Source organism: Trichosurus vulpecula, chromosome 3 (assembly GCF_011100635.1).
Source record: "Trichosurus vulpecula isolate mTriVul1 chromosome 3, mTriVul1.pri, whole genome shotgun sequence".
Lineage (NCBI taxonomy): Eukaryota > Metazoa > Chordata > Mammalia > Diprotodontia > Phalangeridae > Trichosurus > Trichosurus vulpecula.
The window spans coordinates 179,167,082-179,188,589 of record NC_050575.1 but is presented as its reverse complement, the minus strand read 5'-3'; the positions used below and the strand labels follow the sequence as shown (position 1 = coordinate 179,188,589).

At 38.5% G+C, this 21,508-nt stretch overlaps 2 protein-coding genes across 3 annotated transcripts in view; one reads left to right on the top strand and one right to left on the bottom strand.

Annotated features, from left to right (window-relative positions):
• The window catches only part of RTEL1 (regulator of telomere elongation helicase 1), a 94,681-nt gene that overhangs the window by 19,469 nt on the left and 53,704 nt on the right, over positions 1–21,508 (top strand). For both annotated transcript variants that reach the window (XM_036750451.1, XM_036750453.1), the window contains exons 8-13: positions 247–312; positions 2,357–2,510; positions 3,060–3,098; positions 5,796–5,874; positions 15,919–16,016; positions 17,005–17,060. In XM_036750451.1, the coding sequence (XP_036606346.1) occupies positions 247–312; positions 2,357–2,510; positions 3,060–3,098; positions 5,796–5,874; positions 15,919–16,016; positions 17,005–17,060 (492 nt within the window). The remainder of the gene's footprint in view (positions 1–246; positions 313–2,356; positions 2,511–3,059; positions 3,099–5,795; positions 5,875–15,918; positions 16,017–17,004; positions 17,061–21,508) is intronic.
• Positions 9,065–10,200, bottom strand: LOC118843058 (zinc finger CCHC domain-containing protein 9-like). The gene has a single exon (XM_036750454.1). The coding sequence runs from the start codon at positions 10,085–10,087 to the stop codon at positions 9,302–9,304; it is 786 nt and encodes a 261-aa protein (XP_036606349.1). The 5' UTR covers positions 10,088–10,200; the 3' UTR covers positions 9,065–9,301.

Here is a 21,508-nt window from a genome sequence, read left to right as displayed (position 1 = left end):
GCTGCAGGTGCAGAGTGTGCGGTGTGCTTCTGAGCATCTCCTCAGCATGGGCCTCTCGGTTTTCTTTCTTATTTTTCTGCTTCCCCAAAGCAATTCCGTTTTGTCTGAAAGATTGGTCAGTCCAAACTGTTTGAATACACTTTTCCCAAAGAAGTCATTCACAACTCCATGTGGGTGTTGAGTTTAGTTTCTGTTTCATCTACCTCCAGCCTCATGCATTTCCTTTCCTTAACTTTGCTTTTGCAGACACGAAGGGCACACAACATTGACCTTAAAGGGACAGTAGTGATCTTTGATGAAGCTCACAATGTGGTAAGTTTCTAGGTTTCTTTACATTTACCCTTGCTGTGAATTAGTGTTTTCCACACCTGATCTGATGATCTTCTCATCTCCCCAAGCCCATAACATTCTCCTCTCTTGGCATGTAATTGGATTGGATTTCCCAGCAATTTAGATCAAGTCTTTTTTGTTTGTTTTTTTGAGGGGGGAAGGCAGGGCAATTGGGGTTAAGTGACTTACCCACGGTCACACAGCTAATAAGTGTGTCAAGTGTCTGAGGTCGGATTTGAACTCAGGTCCTCCTGACTCCAGGGCCGGTGCTCTATTCACTGCACCACCTAGCTGCCCCCGATCAAGTCTTTTTTAAAAAGCAGACTGACAAGTATATGTCTGCTGGACTATTTAGAGATGGGGTGAGGGAGGCAGTAAGAGTCAGTCTTGGCACTTCAAAATTTGATTTTTATTCATATGATTGTAGTCAGCTTCATTTTGGTCTTACTATTTTTTTGTATTTTTAATATCTGTTACTTTCTATGACACAACATTACATATATTACATTTACATACCATAATTTATTTATCTATTTCCCAACCATTGGATACATAGGAGGTATTTGGAACATTTGTGTATAGATAGAGCCTTCTTTTCTCTTAGTAACATTATTTGAATGAAGTCACAATGGCTGGGGTAAAATATATGGTTAATTTTGTGGCTTTTATTGCATGTTGTTAGATTGCTGGTAGTCTCTTGAAAGCCATTCTTCAGTTCTACCAACAATGTAATGGAATTTGTTTCATTAAGTGTATAGTTGATTCTTGAATTTATGTTATAATAAGTGGATTTATTTTTCCTGTCTTTTGGGAGCAATAGCAATTGAAAATGAATAGCAGGTAAATTCTCTCTTTTTTGCCATCATTTCCTTGTTTTATAATATTTCCTTAACCTTAGTCCTGAAAGGAAATACTCACAGTCTCTGTTCACAAGGCCATTGGTTTTTGTGAGCAGGGAAAACTACCATAGGAAATCATGGCTTTTAAAGCCTGCTGAATAGAAATGGTTCTGGAATAAGGAATGTTTCAAGCCCTTTCAGAGTTACGATCATTGAATGAATAGGTGGTTGATCAATGTAGGGAAGAACGTCTTAAAAATTAGAACTAAAGCTAAAAATGAAATGGTCTGTCTTATGATGTAAAGAGCTTCCTGTCACTAAAAATGCTCAAGCAGAGATTGGACTATGACTTTGGAGGGTCGTCTTTTGGATGCAGGGGCAGGGGAGAGTCCATGATTTGGAAGTGGTCTGACTCCTCTCTTATGATTATATGATTCTTTGTTGCCTTGGCTAAAGCCCATGAGTTTCGTCGGTGAATGTTCAATATTGAACTCATATTGCTTGCATTTTCCAGTTGTTGTCTTGAGGAGCTAGCTAAAGTCCTGAGATAAAGGCACAAGCAAGGAGCTGTGGGTCACATGTTTTTCTTTGCTATAGTGGACAGAACATTGGACTTGGAGTCAGGAAGACCTGAATTTAAATCCCAGACAATACTAATTGTGTTAGTCACTTGACAAGTCACTTAACATAAGGAAAATGATAATAACACCTACCTCATAGAGTTGTTTTGAGGATCAAATGAGATAATACAGGTAAAGTGCTTTGCAAACCTTAAAGCCCTATATAAATGTTAGTTTTTCATTATTATAGTCATTTGAAAGGGAATGGCTCCAAAGTGTCAATGCTTCTTCGTGGAAGTATATTAATTGTCATATCTCTGGCTGCACAGAGTGGCTATGGAGCCCAAGGTACAGGAGGTGCCAAGCTGTTCCCATTAATATCTATCCTTTGGCCAGGTTAGCGTCAGATTTGTTTTTAATTAAGGGATTTGGGTATCATTTTTCCTGCACTTTTAATTTCCTCCCTTTGTTTTCTCTACCTGAGTCCATGACAGGCATAATCTTAGTGACTTGCTAGTCTACCAGCAAGCTATTCTGGCTTTACCAACTCTAGAGCTACTCAGAGCTGAAATGTATTTAGTGTTCCTTCCTGATTCCACTCTCAACTTGGGTTTCTTTATCTCTCAGGAGAAGGTATGCGAGGAATCAGCTTCATTTGATCTGACTCCCTTTGACTTGGCATCTGGCCTAGATGCTATAAACCAGGTTCTAGAAGAACAGACGAAGTTGCTGCAGCAAAATGAAATCCATGCAGAATTCAACATGGAACTTGACAATTCAGGTGGGCATGAGACCAGGCGAGTCAAGAAACATGGTTTTTTGAGAAATAATAAAGGCTTGAGCTTCTTCAAACTAAATAAAAACAGGATTTCCACCATATGGAAATTGATTTTCTGACAGTCTGGGATCCCAGAAGCCAACTGATCCAAGTTATAGCCAAGTAGAACTGCATTGAAACTTGTATTCACTGGGATAACAGCAGCCTTCCTTAAGATGAAAAGGGGTCAGCATCCCAAAATCTAAGATTAAGTGTATATATAGTATCTGTAATTTTGGACACTTCCCAGATTCCTTCGTATCTGTTTCTTCTGGAGCACTGTATGTACAAATGGGTGGTATGAACTTTTTAACTTACCAGTCTCATATCTCAACTGTACATGTCTTTAGATGGGTTTCCAGATTCCTTATTCAACTCTGATTTTTTCCTTATATTACTTCTGTCCTCTGCCATAGAATGGGGAAAGATGAGTGCCAGAGACTGTACCTAAGGTGCTCTGTCAGTAGAATTACATACTGACTCTACACTGGTTTGCTTTCTTATTTTGTATAGGTCTGAAAATGGAGCTTGAAGATATAGCTAAGGTAAAAAGTAAGTCTAACTTTTCTCATTCTACCTCTTCTTCTAAGAAACTGAGCTCTATAGGAATGCTGGTTAGAACACTGAACCTAAATAGGGGGTCATTGTTGAATTTTTTTAATTAAAGTCTCTTAAAACGAACTTCTTCCCATAATTTTGGCATAATTCTAGTCTAGCCATAGCAATAAGAGAACAAAATTACAAGAACTTACAAACAGGAGACAAAATTAAGTTCCTATTTGTAGGTAACATGATGGTATACTTAAAACACCCTTAAAAAAATCACTGAAGAAACTAGTTGAGATGAATAATACATAGCTTGAAGTAAGATAGCAGGATACAAAATATATTCACAAAAAATCACCATTATACAGTACTAACAAAAACCTGGCAAATATTGAGAGAAATTGAATTCAATATAACCACAAAATGCTAAAATATCTAAGGATTGGCCTACCAAGATACATGTAAGATTTATAGAAACAAAGCTACAGAAATAGGACTGTGCCAATATAATAAAAGAATGCTATTACTTAATTGCAAATTTAGTGCTTAGATCAATGAAACAACCAAAGGCATATAGAACAAGACAGAACTATAACAGAATTCATTTGAAGGAACAAAAGGTTGAGAATCTCAAGGGATATAACGAGGAAAACTATACTATAAAGCAGTAATCATAAAACCTATTTGTATTGGTTAAAAAGCAGAAAAGTAGATGAGTGGAACAAAATAGTAGCTCAGTGTTTGGTAAACGCAGTATCATAAATTACTTGGATGAAGGATTTCCTTTTTGACAAGAACTTCCAGGAAAACTGGAAAGCAGTTTGGCACAAATAGACCAACATCTTATGCTATGTATCATCAAAAACTCCCAATGAATACATGACCTGAATATAATAAGGTCAAATCATAGAAAAATTTGAGAATGGAAGAAGGTACCTTTCACATATATAGTAAGGGAGGTCAGAATTTTTTTTTGGAGGGGGGAAGATAGGGCAATTGGGGTTAAGTGACTTGCCCAAGGTCACACAGCTAGGACATGTGTCAAGTGTCTGTGGTTGGATTTGAACTCCGGTCCTCCTGACTCCAGGGCTGGTGCTCTACTCGCCACCTAGCTGCCCCAAGGTCAGAATTCTTAACCAAACAAGGGACAGAGGAATTCATAAAAGATAAGCTAGATAATTACATAAAATTTAAAAGCTTTTTCACAAATAAAATCATTGAAGAAAGAGGAGAAACTGTCAGATGGAGGGGAATCCTTTGCATCAAATACCACTGATTAAAAATCTGAAATCCAAAATATATTATGAATTGATGCATATAAAGCACTAATTCCCAAATAGATAAGTGGTCAAATGATGCAAATAGTTTTCATATTAATTTTATAAACAATGTATGGGAACATGTTTTAAATCACCAATAGTAAGAGAAATGCAAATTAAAACAACTCTGTTATCACTGCATCCTATGAATTCACAAAAATGACAAAAGATGGTAATGGTAAATGTTGGAGATGCCTCTGGAAGACAGGTAGACTAATAAACTTTTAGTGGTTGAGCTATGAGTTAGTCTAATCTTCTGGATATTAATTTGGAATTTTGCAACCAAAGTGATTAAGTGACACATCCCTTTGATCCAATGATTCTGCTAGTGGACATAGGACCGAAGGAGATGAAAGATAGAAACAAAGGTCCCAAATATACCAGAATATTCATGGTGGCTTTATTTGAGGTAGCAAAGAATTGTACACAAAGTGAGTTAATGACATTTGAGAAATGACTTAAAAACTGTGGCACATAAATATAATGGAGCATTGTGATGAACATGAGAAATTCAGAAACTTAGATTTCTATGAACTGATGGACAATGAAGTAAACAGAGCAAGAACCACCACAAACACAGTGACTGCAAGAATGTAAATGAGAGGCTCGTTAGAAGGAAATTGAACTCTTTAGGAGCTAAAAAAGACAATTGGCTGCAGGGAAGAGATACTGGAATACCTTTCTCCTCACTATTGAGAGTTTGGGAACTAAAACAGAATGTTTATACTTTGGTATATTTATCATTGGTGGCTGTGTTTAATTGTCTTTTTTTGTCACAATGGAGGATTCAACCTGGAGATAAGGGGAGAGGGAACATCCTCCTCCCCCAACTGTGTGACTGGTATAAAGACAAAGGGCATCAATAAAACATTTTTAGAAAGAAAATAAAAAAGGACCATTTGTCAGAATTTCAAAGAGAGCAAAGTATTCGGCCAGTTTGGGGATGAATGGGAGTTGCTAGTGCTCTTTAGACTGAGACTTTTCCTTAGAGCACAGCCCAAAGAAGCTCCAGCCTTTACTTAGGAAAACAAAGACCACATTTTTGTTCAGAGAGATCTGTAGAGGCATGGTTGAGGTAGTGATGGTATTCACTGAGCGCTGCCATGCTAGTTGGCCTAAATACAGGAAAGGAGAGATTTTGTTGTTTGACCTTTACATGAGTATTCTGGCTGTTTGGGTATGAGAGTGTTAATGAAGACTTTCTTTTTTTTTTTCTTTCATTTCTTACTTCCTTTCTTTTATACCCCATAGGAGTGTGAGGTTGAATATATTATATGTAGAGCTAGGAGATATGTGTGTAGGCCTGCCTAAGGGGATCTTTGAAGCTTGTATAACAGCTTTTACCAGTCTTTCCCCTCATTTTCTCTTCTGTTTGCCTTGGCAGTAATTCTTCTTAAGCTGGAAAGTGTAATCGATGCCATTGAGCTTCCAGGAAATAACATTGGCATGACTAAGCCTGGAAGGTAAGTCCTAACTGCGGAGGCTCATGTCCCAGGATTCTGCATTTTATATTATGTCTGCCTATATCACTTGGCTAGGGCAAGTTCCCTTAACGCTTCTGTTTGGGGCTTGAGATCCCAAAGAGCAAATGAGTAAGAGCTCAGCCCCTAAAAACCATCCTGGTTTTGGCCTGATAGATTAGGATTGTTAGAAACATACTCACATTGTCTAGGAATAAGCAAGACTCCTTGGGAAGTCAGGAACGTTTTAATTATAATTTACATTTATTCCCCCTGAATAAATGGGTACCTCCCCTGAACAGAGTACAGGAGAAAGTACAAAGGACCCAGAAGGATGCCAGACCTTTAATAGACCCTCACCTCGAATCTCCCGCCAGGCTCTTTGTTGGCCAGATACAACCCCCTGACTGCCTGCGTCATGCTCTCCTCAGATGGCTTGTTTTAGCATGCATGCAAGCCTTTGACCTTTCACCTGACCGACCTGATGCCTGGTTTCTGCTAAAGCTGGGGTGGGGGAGGGGGAAGGTACACCTTCAGTTCTGTGGAAACAAAACTCCTCCTCCCATTTCTTACAGGATGATTACAGAGTGGACTCTAAGTGAATGAAGCCAGTTCATTACAAACCAACCTAACCCACTTTATCTATCCAGCCTACACTATGCTTCACATTCCATCCACATCCACCTTGTTATCTGCATGCCCTTTTACTTCCTGCCTTCTCTTCCCTCCCCGCTTTCCATTATATTCTGGGAATAGTAATCAAATCAGTACTGTCACACTTCTGAAATACTGCCCTGTGACTTCACTTACTATCTCCTGTGACAACCCAACCTAAAACTCCTTTTCTGGCCACCACTCCTTCTATGTGCTGTCTCTGCCCAGAATGTAAGATTCTCGAAGGCGGGGGCTGTTTCACTTTTGTATTTGTATCCCCTGAGCCTAATACAGTGCATGGCACATAGTAGGTGCTTAATAAATGTGTTTTCATTCTTTCAAGTGACCATTATTTTTCTCATTACCTTTCCCCGGAAAAAAACTCTCTTCTCTTTTAAACATTCCTATTTCCACCAAAGGTACAGCCATCCATCCAGTCTCCCAGATTTGTAGCCCCATATTTCTAGCTCATTGAACAGTAACCTCCATCTCCATCTTCCACCCTCCCCTATCATGCACTTTGCAGTACAACCACACTGGCTGTCCCTCATGTCTAGAATGGACTTCACTTCATAGAATCTCTATCTTCCTTTAAGATGCAGCTCAGGCACCATCTTCTGCCTGAAGCCTTTCCTGAACCCCCCAACTACCAATACCCTCCCACTCAAACTACCTGGTATTTAGCTGTTTGGGATAGATTTGTATTTATTTACTTTCTGTTTATAATGTATTCTTGTTTCCTGCATTCAAATGGAAGCTCCTCATGAGCAGAGATTGTTTTACTCTGTACTTTTTTTTTTGAGAAGACGAATTTTATTTTATTTTGTTGTAAATAGTATTTTATTTTTTCCAGTTACATGTACCACTCTTTGTACTTGTATCCCCATCACCTTGTACAGTGCCCGATATATAGAAGGTGTTTAATAAATACCTGTTAATTGATTGGTCAGAACACTAGAATTCTTCAGTTTTTCTCTCTTGATTCTGTTCTTGTATCACATATTTCATTATCCTTTCCTTTTGAAACAGCCCAGAATTTATAAAAACTGGATTTCTTTCTCTGTCTCTCACTCCTCAAACAGTATTTTTCCACTGATACTAGAAATTTTATCCACCCTCATTCTTTAGCACATTTTTTCTTGCTCTTTTAGCTTTTGTGATTTGCTTCTTCCAGAAGGGTAGGCTAGTCTTCAGCCACCAAGTTAGCATCAAGTCTCAGGCAAGGAACAGACCACCCACATGCTGAAAATAGGAGAAATCAAGCTAAGACATTTACACTGCTGTCCTTCACCTATGCCTCCTTATATACAAATTTACCTTCTATTGTGTAGAAGTTTTTGGTTCCATTTTGGGTCACAGGTAATAACAGTTACAGGAAATGCGTCATTTGGTTGGATCTGATTTGAAGATAACATGTCACTATGGATTCAAGCTTTTCTATTCTGATAATTATTTTTCCTATACAGACCATATATTCTGCTTTCACAATTCTTATTTCTTTTTTGAACCATTTGAGAACCTCCTGCTCTGGGCCCAAGCTCTCATGGGAATCCACAGGGCCTTTTATCTCATCAGGTGTTGGTTCAGTTTCCTTGGTCTTACAATATTTATTCTAAAGTGTTTGGACTTGTTTAAGTGCTCTGGTTGTCATTTCCCCTTCTGTTTTAATATCTCCTCCATTAATTTATCTGCTTGTACTCCAGTTTTTTAACTGAGTTTTCTTCCTCTTGAGATTTTTGGCAGTTTTTGTCTGACTTCTTCCTCTTTGATAGTAGATCCCCTAGGGTTGGACCTTAAAGCTGTCTCAGATTCCTCCTACACTAAAGTATTCAATCTTCTCAGCTTCATTACCTGCCCCAAGCAACTCCTGAGAGGACAGAAATTGGTCCTAGATGAATGCCAGTCCCCTTTCCTTTTAGGCCTACTACACACCCTACCTCCTCTGGTACCCTGTCACTGTTCCCTCTCTTCTTTAGTTTTCTGGCTGAGTGCTGCTGTATCAATACTCTGCAGGCCCAGACAGAATACTCTTCAGTTTTTCTAAACTTCCACCTCCACAGGAGGAGGGGCTATCGGGAAAAGGGAGAGGGCAGTTGGGCAAAGCTGAGCTGTGTTGCTCGCTGTGGCGCAAGTTAGGGTATGCTCACAGAGATGACTGCAGCAGCAGCAGCAGCGAGGAAATTATGGAGTAAGTCCCAGAAAACAGGACTGAGGTTCTGGTTGTGATACCCTGCCAGAGCTTGGGAGTTGGTAAGGGAGAGCATGCCAAGTGAGTGCATTAAGGATTAGGAATTAGCCTTCTCTGCTCTTAATGTATAAGGTTGTTATCTTATTAGATTTCTTTTTTTTTTTTTTTACCATGATAGGTAAAGTCATTTTTATTAAATATTCAAAAGCAGAATAAAATTTAAGATACTAAAAAAATCTGAGCTCTTAAAATACCATTGTACTCAAATAAATTACAGAAAGAAATGTAACTTTTATAAAAATGTAAAAAGCTCACCTCCGTATGCAGAAGGTCTTATTTTTTTATTTCAAATTATTTCATTATTTTTGAGAAAGCATGATTCTTATCAATTGGCATCATTCATGCTTTGCAGGTGCTGTTTTGTTAGGAATTAGGTTTGCCCCAGAACTCCAATTTAAGCATCGAATGCTTGTTTTTGACTGTTTCATGCTGGTGTTACTCCTCTTCAGTGCACAAAACTCCAGAAAAGGAATTTTAACACATTCAGACTGTTCTCAAACTGTAACACTATAAGGTGTGTATCTGCTGTCAAAATTTAACAACCTTGGCTATTTTTTTTGGTTTTTGTGGTATGGGAGTCTTCAAAATTTCTTCATAGTCTGCACTCATCCCCTCAGTCCAACGACCAACTGTGACCATGTTACCTGAATTCTGATTTTCAGGGCAATCTTTCTTAAAATGTTCCACAGAACCACAAAGTCTACAACCACCACCTTCAGCATAAAGTCCTTTAGGATTATCAGGACAAGATCTAGATAGGTGTCCCATCTCTCCACAAATGAAACATTTTGCAAAAGGAAATTCTCCCATAGCTGGGTCTACTTTGGCTTTGCATTTGGTTATTTCATGTTCAGTGGACCCACATCGGTAACAGATTCCAGTGCCCATATCTTGACTCTCAAGGACAGCGGGGCAGTCTGCAATTCCATGGCCTTGCTTTCTGCAATGATAACAAACCTGTGCATTTTTCTTTATTTTTTGTCTTTTCAACCTCCTTCCTTCCCGGTGACTATCTTTTTTGAGAGCTGTTGCAATTTCTTCTCTTATTTCCAGACTATCTGCTGCTGTTACCTTCCCACTCTGTCTTAGATATTCCATGAACCCATTTACATCTTGATTGGTGTAAGAAGTTTTCTTTTTGTTTTTTGATTGGGGTGCACCATTCTTAAGGGAGAGACCACTGGAATGAAAGTGTTTATCTTTTTGTACATTTTGGGTTGCTCCCTCCATGGAGCCCTTCTTCATATCTTCCCATGATGTTGCCTTCAAAGCCTTCTTATTATGTGCTGTGTTGGATCGTGCCCACCTGGTCATGATTTCAACCAAAGTACCTGCAATGACCGGATGTGCCTACCCCGGACCAAGGGCCCCGACACCACGCGGGGAGCAACAGAAAGTGGCACAGAAGGGCGCTCACGAGGGACCCGGAAGAGCCTTATTAGATTTCTTAATATCTTGGCTTATGGCTAGCTGCGATTACTTTGATCTCTTGTGCATAATTATTATTTGGGGGAATTCGAAGAGATTGTAAGGGGTGTAGAAAAAATGTCTAGTCCTCCATCATGTCGGTCACATGACCCAGATAACCTCCTGTTGGATCTGACTTGAAAGTTATTTGTATTATAACTTAGATAGTTCTAGTCAGGGTTCATATTGTTGTAATTTTGCTTGTTTCATACAAATCTTACCTTCTTTATGTTCTTAATATTTTCATTTCTTATGTCATTGTGTTCATGTGCCATAATTTATTTAGCCATTCTTCATACTTTGGACACATAGGTTATTTATGGTTTTCCATTATTAAAAAGATATTACTATGTGACTTTTTGTATAGGTAAGACTTTTCCCTTGTCAATAATATCTGCCATTATCAGTTTAATGGCTATAAGGATGTATCTCACAATTGTTTTAATTCACATATCTCTATTTATTTGAGAATTTGAACAGTTTTTCAGATTATTATTAATATTGATACAATCAGCACAGTGTCATATGCCCTGAAACATTACAGAGTTTTCTGAAAAAATCACTTAAGAGTTTGATGCAGCCATCTACACAGGAATGACTAAATAGATGAAGAATGCCTATTGTCCAGATTGTGAGATCCATTCGTATGTATGACCCTAGAGCTAGTTCACCATTATGCATATGTGAGACAACAGTGCAGATGGACAACAAGCATATTTAAACAGATGGAGAAGAGCTGACTGGATTGCCTTTAGGAAATAGCAGAGTACTTTTAATAACCCCAAGCTGCTCTTGACAACAGAGGCTCATCTTTTTTAAACTAACATTCATTTAAAACCACTGTTACTGTGTGGCAGTGAAGCACTGACATTATTTGACAGCAGCCAGTGGAGAGGCACATGGTGAGTGTGTGTAGGTAGCAGTGCATAATAATAAAGAAAAGAGGTAAGAGATGTCTTGCAGGAAATAGATCGTGGGAGGAGATGATAAGCTGGTCATATGGGAAGGGCGGTCAGCCAGAGTGCTCTGTTGTTATCCCTAAAGTGTCAGGAGAAGTTGAGGCAGGCCTTCATCACCCTGCTTGTGGAAGGACACCCACAAGAGTCACAACATGGAGGGGTTGCAGTCTCCATCACTGGAAGACATGATCAGATTTATAAGATCACAGACAGACTTGTTTGAGTATAGGTGTTCACTCTCAGTGGGCTCTTATATTTTGTACAGCAGTGAGTTGTGTAATGGTAAAGATGTAGTTTACTCTGGAATATTGCTATTAAAACTCTTCCTATTTCATTCTTGTGGCTTCAGTAAGGATAGCCTTGATGGATACATGGATTGTTCTCATGAAAATTTTAAATAGATAGAAAAGTAGGCATATGGGTTTGTAGTTATTGATGTTTTCTTGGTTTTCTTTTTTTGATAATAAGCTCTCAGAGTTTTTCCATGCCTTTGATATTTTCCCCTCTTTCGGATAACTTGACAACCTCTAAATTCTCTCAAAGTTGTTTTCTCCCACAGAGACCCTGTCTTTAAATACTTGGTTCAGTTCAGCTACTTTTCACAACTTTGTTGTCTTTGGTGCTCTTTATTCTTCCCAAGGAAACATCTGGTGTCCTAACATCTGATGTTAAAGTCTAAATGGCCTTGATGGTCTAGTTTGTTATTATCTTTTTAAAAAAAACAAAAAACCTTTTTTAGGTCCTTTCCATTTTTTGGTTTGTTGTCCTGCCAATTTCATCCTTAAATGCCCTTGGGATGATTTTGCTTAGTCGGATCTCTCTTCACTGTTTTTCCCTCTACTCCTCACAGTTTTTTGAAGTGATAATACTCATAATTTTCTCCCATTCTTTTCTGTATAAGGCTTATATTCTACCTAGTGTTAACCTTGGCTGCCATATCTTTCCACTTGGCAAGGAGAGTGTTTGCTAATTGCAGTTGTTTTTAGAATTTTTTGGTCTTTTCATTATGTCAGCTGATTTACATTAATTAAATTTCTGTATGAAATCATTATAATTGGTGGTGGTATCTTTTCCTTCTTCTGCACTAGTAACTTAAATATTTTTCATTGCATCCATATCTTTTCTTTCACTTTTATTCTAGTTTTGTAATAATGTTGATCTTTGCTCTTTATAAGTTGGTGCTTTACTGTATACTGTTTCAGGAATCATTCCCATATTAGTAACAAGTTATTATCTATTACAGTGTAATCAGTTTCACTTTGTGATGTAATTTGGTGCTTGTCATATTCTGCACCTCCCGATTCTTTCCTTGATGTGAGCATTTAGTATTTTATTTTCCCCCAGTTACATGTAAAAACAGTTTTAACATTCATTTTTAAAACTTTGAGTTCTAAATTCTCTCCCTTCCTCTCTCCCCATCGGCCCTCATTGAGAAGGCAAGCAATTCAATATAGCTTATACATGTGTAGTCATATAAAACACTTCCATAATAATCATGTTGTGAAAGACTAACTGTATTTCCCTTCATCCTATTCCCCCTCATGTTTATTCTATTCTCTCTCTCCTTTCACCCTGTCCCTCCTCAAAAGTGTTTTGCTTCTGACTATCCCCTTCCCCAATCTGGCCTCCCTTCTATCACCTCCCCTTCTCTTATCCCCTTTCCCCTCTACTTTCCTGTAGTGTAAGATAGATTTCTATGCCCAATTGAGTGTGTATGTTATTCCCTCTTTTAGCCAGTTCTGATGAGAGTAAGGTTCAGTGTGAGCATTCTTAATCTATAAATGTGAAGGTTCTGTGTATTCTATAAAACTTTGGACTCTGTGATTTCTTATTTCCAAATCACATTTTCTAACCGTTTTCAACATCCTTATTTATGTCCATCTTTGCATTGAAGTTACCTAGCATATGCTGATTTAACTTTGTAGAATTTATCTACCTCTTCATCTTCTCCAGCAGATGTCATACATAAGCTATAAATATTTGCACGGTAGCTTTTTTAAAGATACATATCCATGATCACCGAGCACCAAAATACAGACGAACAAATGTGAAAATGCTTACTCATCACATGCAGTACAGGATTATTACTTTGCATTCTTTGGATGTAACCTCCTGGCCTGCAGTTGTTTTACTGTAGAGATACCTCAGTCCTGAGGTTCACCCAAAGGATTGTTGAGTCCTGAGCCCTAACTGCTGCTTCATGAAGGGCTGCTCACTTTACTCTTGACTCAACTCACTCTCTGAACATCTCCATTTCCTTATCAGCAGCCTTGCTAGGGTATTCCATCATCCATCACCTTTCTCCTGCTTCCTAGTTCCCCTTTGAAATGTAAACTCCTTATGGACTTCCTTATTTCCTTACTACTTAGCATAGTCTTTGTCTCCCTCTGTCCTTCCCTCTTTCCCCCTCTTCATGCCCCCCCAATATGATTTATAATACTCTTACATATGTCATGTAGAACAGAATTGATGGACCAGTTTGTCCTCAAATTGTAGATGTTCCAAGAGGAAGCAAAAATTGTAAAAACTCCTTTGCCATTCTGTCTTCCATCCATCCAATTCAGTTATATCATAGAGATTTCCATGATTTCCAAATGTTTCATTTTATAGAATGTCTCCAGGCCTTTGAATCATGATAGTCTCCTCTTAGGTAACTAACCATTCTGGAAAGTTCTTCAAAAGTACTTCTTACAAGGAGTATACTCTATAGAATGTGTGCAATCTCAGAGTCAACGTGGAAATCAAATACTGATGACTATTTGGTGAAGATTGAAAAACAAATTAAAAAAAAAAAGCTAAGCAAAACTAACCCATGATTGACCATGTATGACAACATGTACCGTATTCCTTCTCTATTGACCTGCAAGGCTAAGCCTAGTCATGATAGTAACATAGTGTTTAGTCTCTTTTTTCATCTTTTAGTTTAAATTGTTTCAGTCAGCGTGTGTACTGTTTACCTAGTTAAGCTTACTTTACTGTGCATCAGTTCAGACAAGTCTTCCCATGCGTCTTTCAGTTCTTCATAGTCATCATTTCTTATGACATTTTAACATTTCATTATTCATATAACCCAAATTTGCTGAGCCATTCTCCAATCAACAGACAGTTACTTTTTCTTTGCTATCACAAAAAATGCTATTATGAATATTTTGCTGTATATGAGACTTTTCTTTTTGTGATCTCTTTGGGGGGGGTGGGGATTGACATGCATAGCAATGGGATCTCTGGACTGAAGGATATGGACATGTTTCCAGAATCATTATACTGGTTTGCAGCTCTGTTGGTCAACATTCCTGACTTCTCACAGCCCTTTCAGCACCAGCTCTTTCTATTTTTGTCATCTTTTTCAATTTGCTTAGTATAGGATCTATACTATAGGTAAAGAGAACTATTTGCATGCTGATGTTTTCCCAACTGATGATTTAAAATTGAATCCTAACCTTTTTTTCCATTTAGATTCAGCTTCTTTTTGTCTTCTGTATATGTTTATGACAAAAATGTGAAGGTTGATAGAATTCACTTTCTCAAGTGTTGTGTCACTGGACAGGGATCCCACATTTAGAATACTAGTAGCTAAATCAATATGTATAGTTAGAATGAAAGCTGATTCTTGGTATCTTCCCCACCGCCCCCCCCCCCATCCCCTTGCGACTTTTTTGCCTCAGAAGCTGAAGGTCTTGGGGCAGTACCGAGAGCCATTCTGCATTTTTCTTTTGTTACCAAGTGGCCAGCCTCTAGGTGACCAGTCCCTCTGTACTTTTCTCTACTTATTCTCAAGAAGAGGCTCAGGCAGTTGTTGGGACCACACTCAGACCTTCTGCAATATGGCAGAACCTGTTGCACTTGTACTCTGCTACAGAGTCAGTCTTTGGACTTGCAGAGCCACCTATCCTCAATACTGTGAGGTGTTGGAATAGGATCTTGTAGCGAAAACTATCATATCATCTGCCAAGAAACTTTTACATCTTCTTTGCTTGTGCTTATTTAATTTCAACATTCTGGCCTGGGATAATGAAGGAGAAAGCTCAGAAATTTGAAGAACCACTTAGAAGCACTGCAATTTATCCAGTAGAAATGGAGCATGTTGGACATAAGCTCATTTGACTTTCCATGCTGTATTTAATGATATTGAATAAAATACAATTATAGGTAGTAACATGAAAAATCTAGGAATTTGTGTGTGTGAATGTGTGTGTGCACTCGTGCCAACAGGGCAATGGATCAGGGAATCATTGGGTAGATAAGGTATAACAGGATTTCAAACGTTGAGGGGACCTCAGAGGCCTTCAAGTCCAACATTCTCATTCTATAGATGAGGACACTGAGGCCTAGGGAGGTGAAGGATCTTGCCCAGGTTCATGAGTGGTAAATATCCGATTTGTTATTTGGCTGTACTGCACTGTCTTCTATTGAACAGATAAATGTTGCTGGGTGGAGGGCCTTTGTGTATTCTTTGTGTAAGATGTAGCAGGCATCACTTGTGGGTGAGGTAAGCTTAGAAAAAGGAGCCAGCACAAAAGAGTATGTCACAGCTGAAGTTACCATCTCACTTGTCAAAGGTAAGGCAAGAGAAGGAGCCATAGGTAGGAAGCTTTGGCATAGCAGTGGTGCCTAAAACCAGTGCCCATCTTTGGGTAACACGAGCATCTGAATCTTTCTTCCTAAGTTTGAACAGTGTTCTTTTGTCAGATCTAAAACTCTGCTCCTTTTACTTGGCAGCTATATCTTTGATCTGTTTGCCGAAGCCCACATAACCTTTCAGACCAAGTCTTCCCTCCTGGAGTCACTGGAGCAGATCATACAATTCATGGCAGGACGTAAGTCATTCTCTCAGCATGCAACTTTTTAGATCCAAATTTGTCTCATTCTGTTTCGTGATTGGTTTTAATGGTTTTTTCCCCCTTCCCAGCAAGTGGGGTACCCATTGTATGTGAGGAGAAAGGGAGATGAAGAGACAGTGACTTTTTAATCTAAGATTGATTCTTTGTATTTGAGCCATCAACATGGCCAGTATAACTTAAGGAATTTTGCGATGATGTAGTAGGGCCAGCGGGATACTCACTATTGATGCTTTGGTGACTATTTACTGCAGCCCCCCTAGCTTTGCCGATCACCAAGAATCATTTTCAAACTGAATTGTAATTGCCTTGAAATATAACTTGGGGTATGTTCTTTTGTTTACAAAGATCAAGTGAACTTTTTTATCCCTTGTAATTTTGACATTAAGGAATTAACATTATTCAGCACTTGAGTTACACTGGATTTGTAAAACCAGTATTTTTATTAGCAATTTTGACAGTAGAGTCTCAACAGAATTCCTGGTTAGAATTACGTACTCTGTAGGGATAAGTGACATGGTTATTCCCCTAATCAACTCCACATTCCTTTTTTAATCCAAAGGAAATAAAATGATTTTCCTGTATAACTTCACACATTTGTTCCTCTGGGGAAAGCAGTTGAGCTGCTTTTTCATTAACAAATTCTGTATTAAGCATTTAGCTTCAAAAGAAACCTCAAGTGTCCGTAAACTAATAGTACTGACTACCAAGGAATAAACCAGAGGTATACACGTTGCCTGCAGTCTAGTTGAGGTTTTATGGGCCTGTGGACCAGTGTGGTCATTTAAAGTAGCTTATTTGGATCTCTGAAGGTCTAGTTGTACTCTTCCTTTTAGCCATTTTTTGACCATAATTCTTGACCAGGAGACCATTCAGAGAGATAAGATGGTCAGTGTTACATGATTTTGTTCTAGATGTCTATTTGTACTCATATGAGATGAACTCACATTTTTCTCCTTATCCATAGGCACTGGGATATTTAACAATACAGCAGGCTTACAAAAGCTGGTGGACATCATTCAGGTAAATCATTCAGCCCCTCTTTGTCTTTCTCTGTCATAAACATAGTAAGAAATTTGGCAGACACTAAGAGGCTTTTCCTCCTCAAGAACTAAAAAGAGTTGTACCTAAAAGCATTGTTTAATTGATGTGCATTGAGAGAAGACTTAACAGAAGCTGTTGGATGGAAATCAAAGGCATCAAGTTGAGACATGGTCTTAAAATCCTAGGATCCTGGTCATGGATCATAGTTTTAGACCTGGAATGGACCATCCAGTCCAGTCTCCTCATTTTACACATGAGGCAAGCGACATCTGGAGAGGTTAAGTCACTTGCACAGGGTCACATAACTAGTCAACGTCTGCGAAAGGATTTGACCCCCGGTTTTCCTCACTCTAAGGCCAGTACATATGTAAAGCACTTAGCAAACCTTTAAGACATTATATAAATCCTAGCTATTTTTGCTGCTGTTTTATGTTAGTTACTACTAGTTACTACTACTACTACTACTACTACTACTACCACTACTACTACTACCACTACTACTACTACCACCACTACTACCACCATTATTATTGCCGTTTATGCCACACTGCCCAATGCCCTATAAGAGTGTTTGTTTTTCTATCAAATATTGGCAGTGACCATAAACATTTTCTGAAGGAGTCAGGCAACTTGATTCTCATTAAGAGCAGGTCCAGCTATGTCCAGATAGTTCCAGAAAAAAATAGAACTTTGGGAATCTCATATTTTATGGTCTTATCCAGGTGATACTTAACACAGACTTATACTCCTTCAACAATTTCTTCTTTTTGGTTTGCCATAATTCTCCTGTGTTCTCTTTAGAATTTCCAGCATTTGAAATCACTTTAAATTCTGCCCTTCCTTAGTTTCTTGTCCTTGTTATTATGCTGCTAATTCTTTCTGAACTGAAGGTTCAGAAAGTGGTGTGTTCTTTTCTCATCACCACCAGATGGAGCTGGGAGTTCTTGTGAAATCTAATTTTTATTTTTGAAGAAAAAGGAGGGAGGGAGAGGAAGGGAAAGGATATGCCAGATGTCTGGATTCATTAAGGATTTGCTAATCCTCAAAAGAGTTTTTCCCATCTCTGTTCTATGTATATGTTATTTCGTGTTGAATCACATATTTGAAATGGATGGTCCTTGAATATGTCAGACGTTCTGGTTTGTTCACAGCTTTTCACTATCAGTGTTCAACAAGTGGAACGTGTATTCATTCCACAAGTATTTATTACATAGCATTGGTTTTTTTTTTTTTTTTTTAGAGATCCTTCTGTTGGATAGTGATCTTTTCAACAAAGCGTTTACATGGAATCAGCATAGGCCTTATGGTGGCCCTTCCTACTTTTGTATATTGTTCAGAGCTGCTATCATTATTGTTCGAGGACTTCTCTAGGTGATCTGTGCAAGTTTATGAAATCAATTTAATTTGTTTCAGTGTTTTCTTAGTTGGATGAAACCCTAGATGTCATCCTGAAAGTCTACCACAGGTAGATGCTTAGTAAATGCTATTGGAAAGAGTACAGGTAACCTGAGCAAAGCAGTTAGAGAAATATTTTTAGTTTTTCTGATAACCCTGGCAAAATAACCTGGCTCCTTGTAATTGTAAGGAACTCAAAATCCTGTTGTTTCTTCCTTTACACACCCACATTGTTGAATGGAATGGAAAGGGCCTGTGTTCTCAGTGCTAAGCCAGTCACCAAACCACGTCTGCCTACAACTTCTACCATAATTACTTATCCCACTGCTCATTGGTTATTTTAGTGGTCAAAAAGAAACATTGCTCAGCCCAGCAGGATCTTAAGAAAGCTAGATCTGCCCCAAATCACATATGTACAGCTCTGTAAGCATTTATTGGGCATCAACTGTTTATCTGTTATGCTAAGACATATATTATCTAATCTGTTAACACATCTACTCATAAGGGACTAGAGTGGTACAAAACATAGTTTTTACCCTGGAAGCTTTTATAATCTAGTTAGAGAAAGAACACACATAAAACAATTAGACCATGGTCTAAAACAAGCTTAGGAGATGGCAGAATGGGTGGGAAAGATGGCAAGTGCTATGAATACAGATGACTGGCATTGTTCAGGAAAACTTAGAAGGTGCAGCCTGAGCGAGGCTTTGAAGGATGGGATCTCTGAAGGATCTATGGGATGGAAAAACCCGTGTGTATAAAACTGTGGACCACTGGAAAAAACTAAGGGAAACAGCTCTTTTCTTCATTACTCTCACACAAATGCTCTATAAAAGAGGGGCTAGTTTTAAAAATTTAATTCTTTTTACTTAAGAATATTTTTTCTTTCTTTCTCATACCCTTCCTCCCAATTGAAAAAGAAAGAAGAACAAAACCCTTGAGGTAAATATGTATAATTAAATTAGACAAATTCCTGTATTGGTTCATATCCAAAAAATATTTGACTCATCCTGCACCCTGAGTTCATCACCTTTCTGTTAGGAGGTGGGTGGCATGTTTCATCATGAGTCCTAAAAGAGGTGCTAGTTACAGAAAAGGGAAATTAAGCCAAAAAACAGATTCAAATGCTATGAAATGAACTGATGGGAAGGAGAATTGACCTGCACTTTGTTCTAGATCTAGAGTATGTAGAGTTGCTTAACTCTTGGCACATCCTGCATTTTGATGTCACTTTCTAGCAGCATTTCTGGCTGTGACCAAAAGATTGAGATCAAGTGACTATGCTTTGATTAAGATTAAGTGATTATACTTTGCTCTGGGTTTCCCCTTCCCACTCCTTATCTCTCTCTCTGTTGACAAGGACTCTGTTCTATCCTGCCCTCTCTAGTACTCACGAAAGGAGTGGCTGCTAGACTATCATTACTTTTAGGTTTGGCATCTTAATCAGTACCTTCTGTACATGTCAGTAGTTTCTTTGTTTTGTTGTAGGTCAGTGTGACAGAATTTCAAAGGACCGTATATGTATGTTAGGTATTTCATTCCAAGTACCAAGGCAGTGTAATTAGATTTGTCCTCATTTGGTGTTCTCTCTTTCACTGTTAGTGATTCCTGGAAACAGACAGCAGTGCTAGTACTCTTAATGTATGCTTCAGTTTTTCTAACACAAATTGTGAAAGGGTCATTGTCGCAAAAGGTCCCTTGTCACTGTCACCTGTTCACTTACTCTGGAGTGATATATAGCAGAGATTTCCTGGTTTCTTCTATGCCATTTCATGAGAAAGGGAGGGTAAAAAAAAAAATCTACTTGAATGAAATGAGATTTTGCTTTCCTAGTGTTTCCAGATTCCTTACAAGGATTCCCCTTTTTCCTCTTCTGATTGCTTCTAAGGATTCTTATATTTTTGACCAGAGGGATGATGGATAAAAAGAAAACAACTCTTTGGCAGCATAGAGGTAGTAATTGTTCTCTTCTTTTTTGTGGATGAGTAGCATGAATAGGTCTCATAAGTCCTGCTGGAGTTGCTGTCCAGAGAACTGACAAAAGCTACAAGAAGGGCCCTTGCCTTGCTGTGATGTTGGCCTGTGGAGCTTATTCCCCTGCAGTCTGAGGCAGTACTATCTAGAGAAACTAGTGTTTTCTCTTTAGTCCAAACTTAAGAGCAGAAATAGGATGTTCCTTCTAGATGAGGGATTCCCCGGGACCTCACAGGAATCACACATGTGAAGTTGAAAGAAGCCATCTATTCTAACTCTCTGCTATTACAGATTTTCAAAACAAAAACTGAGGGCCAGAGAGAGGAAGTGATTTAGAGCTGGAAGGGACATCAGAGACCATGTAATCCAACTAACTCCCTTCTTTACAGAAAGAATTGAGGCTTAGGGAGGTCTGTAGGTCATGGCAGATCCAAGATTTGAACCCAGGTATTCTAACGTCACTGTTGGCACTGCACCATGCTCCCTCTCTCAGCAAATATGACACAGAATTGCCTCAAGTTTGGGAAATGTTTCCTTTAACGTCATCTGTAACCCAAAGTGTGTCAGTGAGTTTGCCTCATTTGTTTTGCATTTCCTTGGACTTCTGCCTTTAACTATCCACCAGCAGTAAATAACCGCACATGTTTTGAATGCTCAAACTGGAAAGCCTTTCAGAAGGAGTATGATAATCTATTCACTTGACTTTTCAGAGTCTCTGTTTCCCTATTTGTAAAATAGGGATGATAATATTTGTACTGCTGTACAACATCACTGCTGAGTTAAAATGAGATAATGTACAGAGACCACTTTGTAAATCATGAAGCACTGCATAAATCTGAACTTGGGAAAGGAGGAATAAATAGCATTTGGTCGGTGTTCAGTAAATGCTTATTGAATGTTGAGTGAAATTCCAGTTGACTAGCTTCATTTTAGAAAGGCTTGGGCATCTGCAGATTTGCTACTTTCACATGATGGGTTTTTTGTTTATTGCTGTTCCCTTTATTAGTCATAATAAGACAAGTTGGGCTGTATAACATCTCCTAAAGGAAATTTCAATT